We start from the raw sequence: 11,694 nt of genomic DNA on the forward strand, positions 1-11,694 counted from the left end.
TCTGCTTAACAATGCCCGCCAGGAAATCCATAGACACATCCTCCGTCCTAGGATTAGGTGAAACTGGCTCGAATGCACTGAGTTGAGGTAGCTCTAAATCATGTGAAAGGTGCACACTTGCCTGCGTAGTTGGCCTGGCCAGAGGTGTGGAAGTAACTGGAGAAATAGCTGCCCCCTATCCACTGGCAGTGAAGGGTTAAACATGAAAACTCCCCTACCTGTTGTTGTTGTAAATATTAAGTCCCCCCCCAAAAAATATGAAAATTATCACAATCAATATTAACACTTCTATAAAATCAGCTTGAACATAATGCACTCAAAATAAAAGTTCAGTAGTAGTTGTCTAACAAGACCAAGAATCAACACAGAAAAGTAACAAGAAACGCCTTAATAAATAGTTGTCGCCACCGTGTGGTAGAAAATGGCATCACCCTCACGTTAATTGGCTTCCGAAGGTCACTAGCGTAACAGCACAATTACATCACTAAATAATCATAACATCACCACATACAACTAATAAACAGTATATTATATTCCCCACTCACTCATGCTACCAGGAGCTCCCTGAGAACTCCACTTGCGCAGAATGCAAAACCTAGGCCTCTGTCATGCATCAGCAACCACAGTAATTCTTGAAGCCGGGTCTCCGATCCCTCCACGTGACGTTCGGCGAAGACAAGAAGACGAGTCACGGCACCAGTGTAACAGATGTATAATGTACTCTCCATGCGTTGTGTTTTCTCATAATAAATCACTTCGACCAGTGGTCCCAGTTGAGCATCATTTATTTCTGCTGTTGTTAAATGGGAAACAGCACGTTAGTTGTGCAGGGCTTAACAGTGTTGATGGCTGTCATGGCAAAATCTGTAGCATGAAGACAACTGTGTTAGCCGTGGCTTATGTGACCATGACATCGGTGTATGCTAGCTAACACAATTATTTACAGCAATCATATGCCAAAGCACATCCCAGAAAGCCCCTCAATCCCTAACAGGTACCATATACCCACACAGGTATAAAATCAGTAACGTACAGCAAACTTGTACACATTGTAAAATAGAAAATAGAAAACAGTATTCAGAACGTGACCTACCCCTTGCATCACATTTTCATACTGGGAAGACCTGACGTTCGCGATCTCCCCCTATCTGCAAGCGGGGCCAATCACAACACCCCTTATTGTCATCAGAGTTGAAATAACCAATAAGAATGCTTGAACATCAAATACACATTTCTTTAGAGGCAAGTGGAAACATAACCAACCCTGTTACACAAGCACTTCCCTAAATCAGAGATAAACTACTAAAAACATAGGCTAATCTCTCGCCTGTCCCGGGGGACAAGGTCAGGCGAATAAAGCCATATTCTTTAATCAAGTAGGCTACTGCCAATCTTAAAGGGTCTCGAACCATTTCCGCAGTAGCAGGGCGATGTCCACCAATGAATTGACATGTGTCGAACTATAGCACACTCACACAGTTGATACCAATTGTATTGGTATTGTAGCCTATGCAAATATATTTTCTCTGAGCGAGACCTGCGCTTTTCCCCCATGTAGGCCTTCATTTTAATTAGGTGAATAGAATTTACATCACATGTCTTGTTACATACTTAACTTGCCAACTTAAGTTATTGACTACAATCATTATCCTACTGTTTTGATCAGAACTTGAAGCAAAGACCCCTTGCCTGAGCCAGCCTGCTCTGGTCTGACTTTCGCGCGCCACAACCATTTTGCTGTCCAATGAAAGCGTTATGCGTCTGTGTTGTCAAAATAGAGGTGGTTTTGGATCAGAATTCCCTTCTGCAGATGAACGAATGTGGTCTCATCTAAATTTGATCTCGATTTGTTGTATTAAATAAATGGACTGGTGGTCTTTAGCGACCCATATTAAACAGGTTTCCCATTCATACATACACAAGTTATCTTGCGATTGACTACAGATAATAATTTTCAAGACAAAGACCAAAGCACACTGGGCAGTGCAATGTGAAAAAACTACCGAAAACACAAGATAGGCTCATTTCATTTCCAAACAGGGATCCGTATGTAGACCTGTGTCACGTTCCTGACCTGTTTCTGTTAGTTTTTGTATGTGTTAGTTGGTCAGGATGTGAGTTTGGGTGGACAGTCTATGTTTTCTGTTTCTATGTTTGTTTAAGGGTGACCTAATATGGCTCTCAATTAGAGGCAGGTGGTTTTAATTTCCTCTGATTGAGAGTCATATTAAGGTAGGTGTTTTCACACTGTTTGTTGTGGGTGGTTGTTTCCTGTGTCAGTGTTTGTTGCACCATATGGGACGTTCGTTCATCGTTTTATGTAGTCAGTTTTCCTGTTGTGCGTTCTTCGTGTTTTATGTAAGTTGTATGTTCAGGTTTGTCTACATTCGTTTTGTTATTTTGTAAGTATTCAAGTGAAGTTCGTGTTTTTCGTCTACACTTAAATAAATTCATTATGTCTAAATACAACGCTGCAGTTTGGTTCAATCCCTGCTCCTCCTCTTCGGATGAAGAGGAGGAGGAACGCTGTTACAACCTGTAATTCCCAGTTTCTCAGAAATTATTCTATTAAATCGCATGACTTTTCCAATCTGAAATGCACATTTAAAAATGCCAAGATATTACAGCCATTCCATGACTCGTCGGAACCCTGATTAAATTCTGAATAATTATGCTAACTACAACAAAATACAAGCCAATCATAATAACACTTAGGTTAGCTAGCCTAAGGCTCATTATCATCAACTAGTATACCTATTTGGTTGTAGGTACCATTATTATTCATTAACTCAGCATTCATTTAGAGATACATTAATCAATTTAGACCCTATGGAAAGACCACACCCGTGAAGGGCCATTTCAAAAAACAATAAACAGCACACGATGACACGTGTCCTGCTTCATGTAACAAACCAGCTTTTATTTTGTTCAAAGCAATACTATTTCAAAGGCAGACTGTCTGAATTTCACTATACATGGAATATTATTGGTTACAATGGTGCACAGACACACCCAATAGACACACTTGGAACATTGTAATTGCATGATTTATTTGAGGCTCTGGCTCTTTGTAGATTTGCATTTGAGTTTAGATGTCAATCAATGTTTGAATATCTGCTTCTGTAACAGTTTAACTTTATGGCGTCCCCTCGCCCCGACCCAGGAACGAACCAGTGACTCTCTGCACACATCAACAACAGTCACCCAAGAAGCGTCGTTACCCATCGCTCCACAAAGGCCGCGGCCCTTGCAGAGCAAGGGGAACCACTACTTCAGGGTCTCAAAGCGAGTGACGTAACCGATTGAAACGCTATTAGCGCGGACCACCGCTAACTAGCTAGCCATTTCACATCCGTTACACTTCCATAATTTCATCACATTTGTATTGTCATGCTCAGTATGCCAGTGAGTTGATCTGTTACAAAGTATGTGTATGTGTCTACATGTATGTGTGCGTGTTTCTGTGTTTGTGCGTGCCATATCCGTATGTCTTTGCACATGCATGTATGAATTTCTGTGTGTGTGTGTATTCATGCATGTACTGTACGTGTGTGTTCATGTGTGTATGACTCTCCCCTCTACTCCTGTGTGAAGGGGTAGACCTGGTATCCACTGAACCTGTTGAACTCCTTGGTGTTGCCACACAGACTTCTGCCAGAGAGCAGCTCCACGTACACCTTGTCGCCCTGGCGCAGAGACACCAGCACCGACTGGGTTCCGCTGTCCTCCGTGTCCTCCCGGTTGTCCTCCGTGTCCTCCCGGTTGTCCTCCCACACAGAGGCCACCACTTCGTTGTTCTTCATCAGCTGCACCTTGTGGTAGAGACGCTCGCCGTCCACGCCCACGTTGGAGTAGGCCGTGAAGGATAAGGAGTAGAGGCCGGCGCGGGGGGCGATGAAGGTACCTGGATAGAGGACACACACAGGGAGATGTGAGTGTAGGTGTGTGTGGGGGTGAGTGCGAGTATGTGTGTTTTAGGTTGTGTTATGTTATTTATCCAGTAAGTATGTGGGGAAATGATGTGACAACGCAGTGTGGCGTCCTACCCAGAGCGTCATTGTATCCATTGCCCTGGTTGAGAGAGATGAAGTAGTAGCGGATTGGCACGTTGCTGGTGAAGGGCCCGAAGCAGTCGCTTCTAGATCTCATCTCCGCGCTAAACGCAATCTTACTGTTGCCTGAGTCACAGAAAGAGGGAAGGAAAACAGAAGAAGTTAGGAGCCTGGGACATGAACATTAGGGATATGTCAAGCTTCCTACCATGGTTCCTGACTTATTCTGACTAGGAAACAGACATATTTTCCAGTACCTGTGACTTCCTCGACGTCGTCTTCCAATCAGGTGAGCTGCTCCCATTTGTCCACCATGAGCGTGAAGGTGTTGTCCTCTAGCATACTCATCTCATTGGCCACACAGCAGCAGCCCGGCTGGCTCTTGATGGCACACTCACAGTCCCACTTCCCACAGGGCAGGGCCCCAGTCCAGCCCATTGGGGGGAGGGGAGGTAGAGGGAGGATGGGCAGAGAGTAAGGGTCAGAAGTTGTGAAATGAGTCGAAGCAGGACTGGCATTTTGTAAACAATTCAAATTCACCTGAATCAACTTTGTTTATGCTCATTTTTTATTTATTTATTTATCATGCATTTGAATATAACTCTTACAATCCAAAAGGGCACATTACAATAGGACAGCAGCTGAGATATGGCTGGAACAAGCTATCAGCAAATCAGCATCTAATACTGGAACTTTCCTATCAGTTCTATAAACTGTTGTTAAGCACTGAGCACTGTATTGTCATTGCTGACTTCCTTCTCATGGCTTCCAGAATGGATCTGAACGACCAGATGCCAGCCTAGTCCAGTTGACATAGAGTCACAGACGCCCCAACCCCTGACCAGAAGCGGAACCCGGGATAGAGGGGGCCAGTAAAGTCTGTCTGGAGGGAGTGGATGAGATGGGCCTGGTTGTTGGAGATCCTGTAGAAGGCCAGTACTCCTTCATGTTGGTCCAGGTACACCCCCAGCCTGCGAGCCTTGGTTGAACTTAGCTGGGTCTCCTTCCCAGCGTGCCACATGGAGAAGCACGTCCCAGACCAGTTCAGGCTCCAAGACTGCTCGTTGTAGCCCAGCCTGCTGCTGTCGTCAGCCTCCTTCCTGCCCAAGTCTCTGTAGGCCACGCCGATAGTGATCTGAGTGACAAACAATAAAAACAAAGTAAAATACTCATAGCCAGAATAGTGAAAACTAGTCAATTGATGATAGATTCAAATCAAGGGCACCTCTCAAGAACATAACATAAGTTGATGTGATCTTAATGACGAGGGAGCAACAATAGAAATATAATTAGATTGAGTGTGTACCAGTAGAGGCTGCTGAGGGGAGAACGGCTCATAATGTCTGGAATGGAGCCAATGGAATGGTATCAAACACGTGGTGTCCATGTGGTTGATAACATTCCATCGACTCCATTCCAGCCATTATTATGAGCCGTCCTCCCCTCAGCAGCCTCCACTGGTGTGTACGCATGAGTGTTCAGGTCAAATGTGGTCGTAGTCTGGGACACTGGGTCCCTTCCAGTAATTCTGTTTCTATGCCAGTAATAACACACCTTCTGGCCCGTCCACTCTGTCTCCCAGTAGTGAGGGCTTCCAGCCAGGGGCTCCCTGCACAGTATCTGTCTCCAGTAGATGAAACGGTCGGGGTGCTCCGGCTGGTTCTGCTTCTCTGCTTTCAGAGTGGCTTTACGATCCCCATCACCCAGTTTCAGGTGACGGTACGCAGTGTTGGGGTCGAATGTTGGATTTAAGCAAACTACATGGAGAAATACAGGAAGGATTGGTGATGCTATTGTCTTCCTTTGTAGTCCACACTCACTTTTGTTGTCTGAAGATCTGAAGATGCTTCAATGGTGAATTTGGCTACATTTCTATTACTATTTAAAGGGTGAAAAGCAGTAAAAAGGGGTACTCACATTTGAGCATTTCTTCTCTGGTTTTCGGCTCTGGGTTTGCCAAACCAACAGTGGTCACCTGGTTCACTAAAAGTGAGAGAAAATAAAAATGTTTAATGTCAACATTTTATTTGCATTTTAATGCAAACTTTGGAACTACACTGAAAAATCCTCAGACTGCTGCTGTTATTAAAGGTTGATAATCTTCTCATACAAAGACTGAATGAAACATTTACCGGTGTTCAGTCGAGGGTTTGATGGCACCTCGGAAGCTGCAGAGAGATAAATACAAATAAAAAAAGACTAACATTCTGATAGGAAATGGCAGCTGCACCTTTCTGTGTTTTCTTTTTCTTTTAGCATGACTTGTAGATGCTTACCTGTGTTTTGTGTAGCCACCTGATTGTTGTCAGTAGATGCTCCGTTCCCTGCAGCTTGACCACTGAACAACTGAGACGGACTAAGAGTGGCATCATTCACTACAAGCAAGAAACAGTTTCAGTAATATTGAGAAGCATATACTGCTCAACCTTTGATCATTCTCAACAGAACTAACACAATCAAAAGGGAAAATAGTAAAACAGGTCCTAATTTCCCTGCATATGTTTCAGGCCATTGAAACGCCCATGGACTCACCAGTTTGGAAGATCTTGGCCATGCTGGATTTACAGAGATCCTTTAGTCCATCTCTTAGCTCTTCCATCACGGTTTGAATCTCAGACACAAGGGCCTCCTCACCCAGCCCTACCCCCTCTCTGCCCCCATTCTGTGTGAGGGGCTCCAGAGTGAAGAAATTCTGTGAAGGACGATAGATTAAGACAATAACACCTGGTGGTGAGGATGGTCATTGGCACTTGTCTGAATTAAACTGTCATCATCTCAATCCCATTATCTTGTCCCCTTGTACCTTTAAGAAGCAGATGTGGTCCTGCATGCTGGCCAGTCGGCTGAGTTCCTGGTCTTTCCTGCGGAGCTGGGCCAGCTCCTGCTCCAGTTTGTGGATGTGGCCCTCAGATCGGCAGCCAATGGAGGCCTCATGGGTACAAAGCAGCTCCCCGACCTCGGTACCCATCAGCTCCATACTCTTCACCAGCTCAGAGAAGAGCTCTACACCCTCCTTTTGTAGGGCATGGACTGAGCTCTGAGAAGAGAGGGGACACAGACATTGAGAGAAGCAAAGCAAAAATGGAGGGATGGATAGGGGAGAGACGAGGAGGAAGACGAAAAAGTGAAAGAGGGGACAGAGTGTTATGAAACTGTGACTAACTACTAGTCTCTGACAACAAATTATGTAACCACAACATATTTTACTCATACTGCCATTGATGAGGGGTTTCCTTTACTTTGCGGAGCTGGGCAGCTTGTGGGAACTCCTTGAGCTCCTTCTCCATCTCTTGGATCCTCCTCTGTGTCTCGGCCTGCATCGGAACTAGCTCCCTCTGCACATAGGGACATAGTATACAGAAACACCGGATTCTCTCAAGCACCCAGTATTTTCTCAAATTCAAATGATGCCGTTATATTCAAATAAAATAGTTGTGGCAACAGACAAAACACACAGTCATGGTTCTTTACCTGTCTCTCCTTCCTCTCCTCTTCTGACTTAACCACACGGTGGCCCTTGTGTCCATGACGACAACACTCGTCACACACACACTCCTTATCGTCATGGCAGTAGAGCTCTAGGGGCCGCTGGTGTTGAGGGCAAAGCCTGTGGCTGACGACTGGCAGCTGGGGGTACATCCCCCGTTGGCGAAGGCCTGTGTCCGAACACACCTCCAGGTAGACAGGCATAGATGGTGGGGCAGACGAGATGGAGAGGTAGAGATGCTCCTGGATGCCCTTTCTTCTCAGCTTCTCCATGGCCTCCACTAGCACTGTGCTCTTGGCCAGAGAGGGTCGTGGGGTGAAGACCTGCCTACACTGGGGGCAGTTACACTGACCCTTGGCCTCATTCCGGTCCCAGTGCCCCTGGATGCAGGGCAGGCAGTACGTGTGACCACAGGGCAACGTGGCAGGGTCACGTAGCGTCTCCAGACAGACAGAGCACACAAACTCCTCCTCAGGCCATGCGGCAGTGGCCATGGTGGTGGGAAATGTAGGTCCTGGAAATAGAGTGGACCACAGTCATTCTAAGACTGACAATGCTTCCCAAATGTCACAGCATGCTGGTTAAAACCAAAATGGGCTGGGCTTGGGTGAGGCAGGAAAAACAGGTAAGACCGGAAAGGAGTTTCCAAAACATTCTGACTGATGTAAGGGTTTGGCCTGGGTAGGCCGTCATTGTAAATAAGAATTTGTCCTTAATTGACTTGCCAAGTTAAATAAAGGTTCAATTCAAAAGGCACTCGCACATCTGAGCAATCTTATTTGCAGGTGCATGGCAACAGTTGAACAAGATGAAGGAAAAAGGAAACCGCACACTGCTCTTGATAGTATCACGGATCTTTAATAAGCTTACGTATCGGCCTCATCAAGAGCACTGTGCGGTTTCCCTTTTCCTTCAATAAAGGTTCAATAAAAATGAATGTAAAAAATGTCACAGTCACATTGATGAGGCAAAAACAGTGTAGTTGCAGGACCGCCTCAGTTGTCTACATTTTTTAAATAATCTCAAGGAGGTAGACCAACAGGTTTTTCACCTTCTCCAAGAAGGAACCACATTTTTACCTTCTCTGTGGATATAAATAGCCTAATTCTTGTTAAAATAAATACACTGCCTTTTCTTTTGAGGTGTTTCTATAGGCCACCAAGTGCTAACAGTAAGTATCTAAATAATATGTGTGAAATGCTTGATAGTGTATGTGATGTAAACAGAGATCTACTTTCTTGGGGACCTTAATATTGACTGGTTTTCTGTCAATATTTTTATAATCTGATCCTAGAGGAAAGTCCGCTGAAGAGGAAGCTTCTCACTGTAACCAGTGCCTGTAATCTGATTCAGGTTATTAATCAACCTACCAGGGTGTTTACAAACACTACAGGAACTATATCATCCACATGTATCAATCACATTTTTACTAATACTGTAGAACTTTGTTCTAAAGCTGTATCCGTACCCATTGGATAAAGTGATCACAATACAGTGGCTATATCCAGGAAAGCCAAAGTTCCAAAAGCTGGGCCTAAAATAGTATATGAGTTCATACAAAAGATTTAGCTGACTCTTATGTGGATGATGTTAAAAATATTTGTTGGTCTGATGTAATAAATAAGGAGCATCCAGATGCTGCACTTGATGAATTTCTGAAATTGCTCCTTACAATTATTGCACCTGTTAAAAAACTGACTGTTAGAACTGTTAAGGCTCCATGGATTGATGAGCAATTGAAAAACTGTATGGTTGAAAGAGATGGTGCAAAAAGAGTGGCTAATAAGTCTGGCTGCACATCTGACCAGCTAATTTACCGCATATTGAGAAATTATATGACTAAACTCAACAAAAAGAAGAAACTGTATCATGAAGCCAAGATCAATGATATAATGATTATCACATTTTTTGTTGTAGAGTACTTTAAATGAAGTTATGGGCAGACAGACAAATTCCACTCCAAATCAGATGCCTTATTCATCAAAACCATTTGATATTGCCAATTATTTTAATTATTGCTTCATTGGCAAAGTGAGCAAACTTAGGCATGAAATGCCAACAACATACAGTGGGACATCGTATTCATGCGTAAAAAACAAAATAATGAAAGAAAAGCATTGGGTGTTGTAAAGTTAGTGTGGGAGAAGTGGAAAGATTATTATCTATCAATAATGACAAACCTCCTGGCTTTGATAATTTAGATGGAAAGCTACTCTACTGAGGATGGTAGCTGACTCTATAGCCTCTCCTATCTGTCATATCTTTAATCTGAGTCTAGAGGAAAGTCTTTGTCCTCAGGTCTGGAGGGAAGCCAAAGTAATTCTGCTACCCGAGAATGGTAAAGCGGGCCTTTACTGGTTCCAGCAGCCGACCTATAAGCTTGCAGCCAGCTCTTAGCAAACTGTTGGAAAAAAATTATGTTTGACCAAATACAGTGCTATTTCTCTGTAAACAAATTAACAGCATGCTTTTAGAGAAAGGGCACTCAACATGACACAAATGACTGATGATTGGTTGAAAGAAATTGATAAGAAGATTGTGGGAGCTGTACTGTTAAATTTCAGTGCAGCCTTTGATATTATTAACCATAAAATGTTGTTGAAAAACATATGTGTTATGGCTTTTCAACCTCTGCCATATCGTAGATTCCGAGCCATCTATCTAGTAGAACTCAAAGTGTTTTCTTTAATGGAAGCTTCTCTGTCAAATCTGTAAAGTGTGGTGTACCGCAGGACAGCTCTCGAGGCCAAAGCATGTGTGTACATGTATGCTGATGATTCAACCATATTTGCATCAGCAACCACAGCTAATGAAGTCACTGAAACCCTTAACAAATATTTGCAGTCTGTTTTGGAATGGGTGGCCAGTAATAAACTGGTCCTGAACATCTCTAAAACTAAGAGCATTGTATTTGGTACAAATCATTCCCTAAGTTCTAGACCTCAGCTGAATCTGGTAATGAATGGTGTTTCTGTTGAACAAGTTGAGGAGACTAAATTACTTGGCATTACCTTAGATTGCAAATGGTTATGGTCAAAACATATAGATTCAATGGTTGTAAAGATGGGGAGAGGTCTGTCCGTAATAAAGAGATGCTCTGCTGTTTTGACACCACACTCCAAAAAGCAAGTCCTGTAGGCTCTAGTTTTATCTTATCTTGATTATTGTCCAGTTGTGTGGTTGAGTGCTGCAAGGAAAGACCTAGTTAAGCTGTAGCTGGTGTAACAGTATAGCTTCCGTCCCTCTCCTCGCCCCTACCTGGGCTCGAACCAGGGACCCTCTGCACACATCGACAACAGCCACCCTCGGAGCATCGTTACCCATCGCTCCACAAAGTCGCGGCCCTTGCAGAGCAAACGCTATTAGCACACACCACCACTAACTAGCTAGCCATTTCACATCGGTTACACTGGCCCAGAACACAGTGGCACGTCTTGCTCTCCATTGTAATCAGATGGCTGATATAAATACTATGCATGCCAGTCTCTCTTAATTAAGAGTTGAGGAGAGACTGACTGCATCACTTCTAGTCTTTATATAGAAACATTAAATCTGTTAAAAATCCCAAATTGTTTGCATAGTCAACTTACACATAGCTCTGACACACACACTTACCTCACCAGACATGCCACCAGGGGTCTTTTCACAGTACCGAAATCCAGAACAAATTAAAGAAAGCGTTCAGTATCATATAGAGCCATCATTGCATGGAACTCTGTTCTATCACATATTGCTCAAGTGAACAGCAAAGCTGGTTTCAAAAAACAGATAAAGCAACACCTCACGGCACAACGCCTCTCCCCTATTTGACCTAGATAGTTTGTGTGTATGTATTGATATGTAGGCTACGTGTGCCTTTTGTCATTTTTTAAAATTGATGTAGTTCTGTCTTTGAGCTGTTGTCTATTAATGTTCTGTATTATATCATGTTTTGTGTGGACCCCAGGAAGAGTAGCTGCTGCTTTTGCAACAGCTAATGGGGATCCTAATAAAATACCAAATAGTGTGTGTCCACAATAATGTGGTTGTACCTACAATAATAAAAAATACAATGGATACAGAAATGGCTATACTGTGTAAGCAGCTGGTCCATATAAAAGGACACACATGAACAGGTGTTAGAGCTCAGGCCTATCGAGGACAACTTATTCAGTA

The 11,694-nt window shown here is 43.6% G+C and overlaps 2 protein-coding genes across 2 annotated transcripts; both read right to left on the minus strand.

The window, feature by feature from the left end:
- Positions 1 to 2,932: 2,932 nt before the first annotated feature.
- On the minus strand, positions 2,933 to 4,490 carry LOC129821686 (complement C1q-like protein 4). Its single transcript, XM_055879277.1, has 3 exons — positions 4,397 to 4,490; positions 4,047 to 4,178; positions 2,933 to 3,904 (listed from the first exon to the last, which is right to left on the minus strand). Exons 1-3 carry the CDS (start codon positions 4,488 to 4,490, stop codon positions 3,579 to 3,581), a joined length of 552 nt encoding a protein of 183 aa, XP_055735252.1. The 3' UTR covers positions 2,933 to 3,578.
- A 9-nt stretch (positions 4,491 to 4,499) lies between these two features.
- Positions 4,500 to 8,039, minus strand: ftr86 (finTRIM family, member 86). The gene is made up of 9 exons (XM_055879840.1): positions 7,524 to 8,039; positions 7,292 to 7,387; positions 6,856 to 7,089; positions 6,585 to 6,744; positions 6,329 to 6,427; positions 6,185 to 6,220; positions 5,970 to 6,035; positions 5,607 to 5,809; positions 4,500 to 5,187 (listed from the first exon to the last, which is right to left on the minus strand). The coding sequence occupies exons 1-9, from the start codon at positions 8,031 to 8,033 to the stop codon at positions 4,852 to 4,854; spliced, it is 1,740 nt and encodes a 579-aa protein (XP_055735815.1). The 5' UTR covers positions 8,034 to 8,039; the 3' UTR covers positions 4,500 to 4,851.
- Positions 8,040 to 11,694: the final 3,655 nt, after the last annotated feature.

Source organism: Salvelinus fontinalis, chromosome 24, assembly GCF_029448725.1.
Source record: "Salvelinus fontinalis isolate EN_2023a chromosome 24, ASM2944872v1, whole genome shotgun sequence".
In the NCBI taxonomy this organism is placed as follows: Eukaryota; Metazoa; Chordata; class Actinopteri; order Salmoniformes; family Salmonidae; genus Salvelinus; species Salvelinus fontinalis.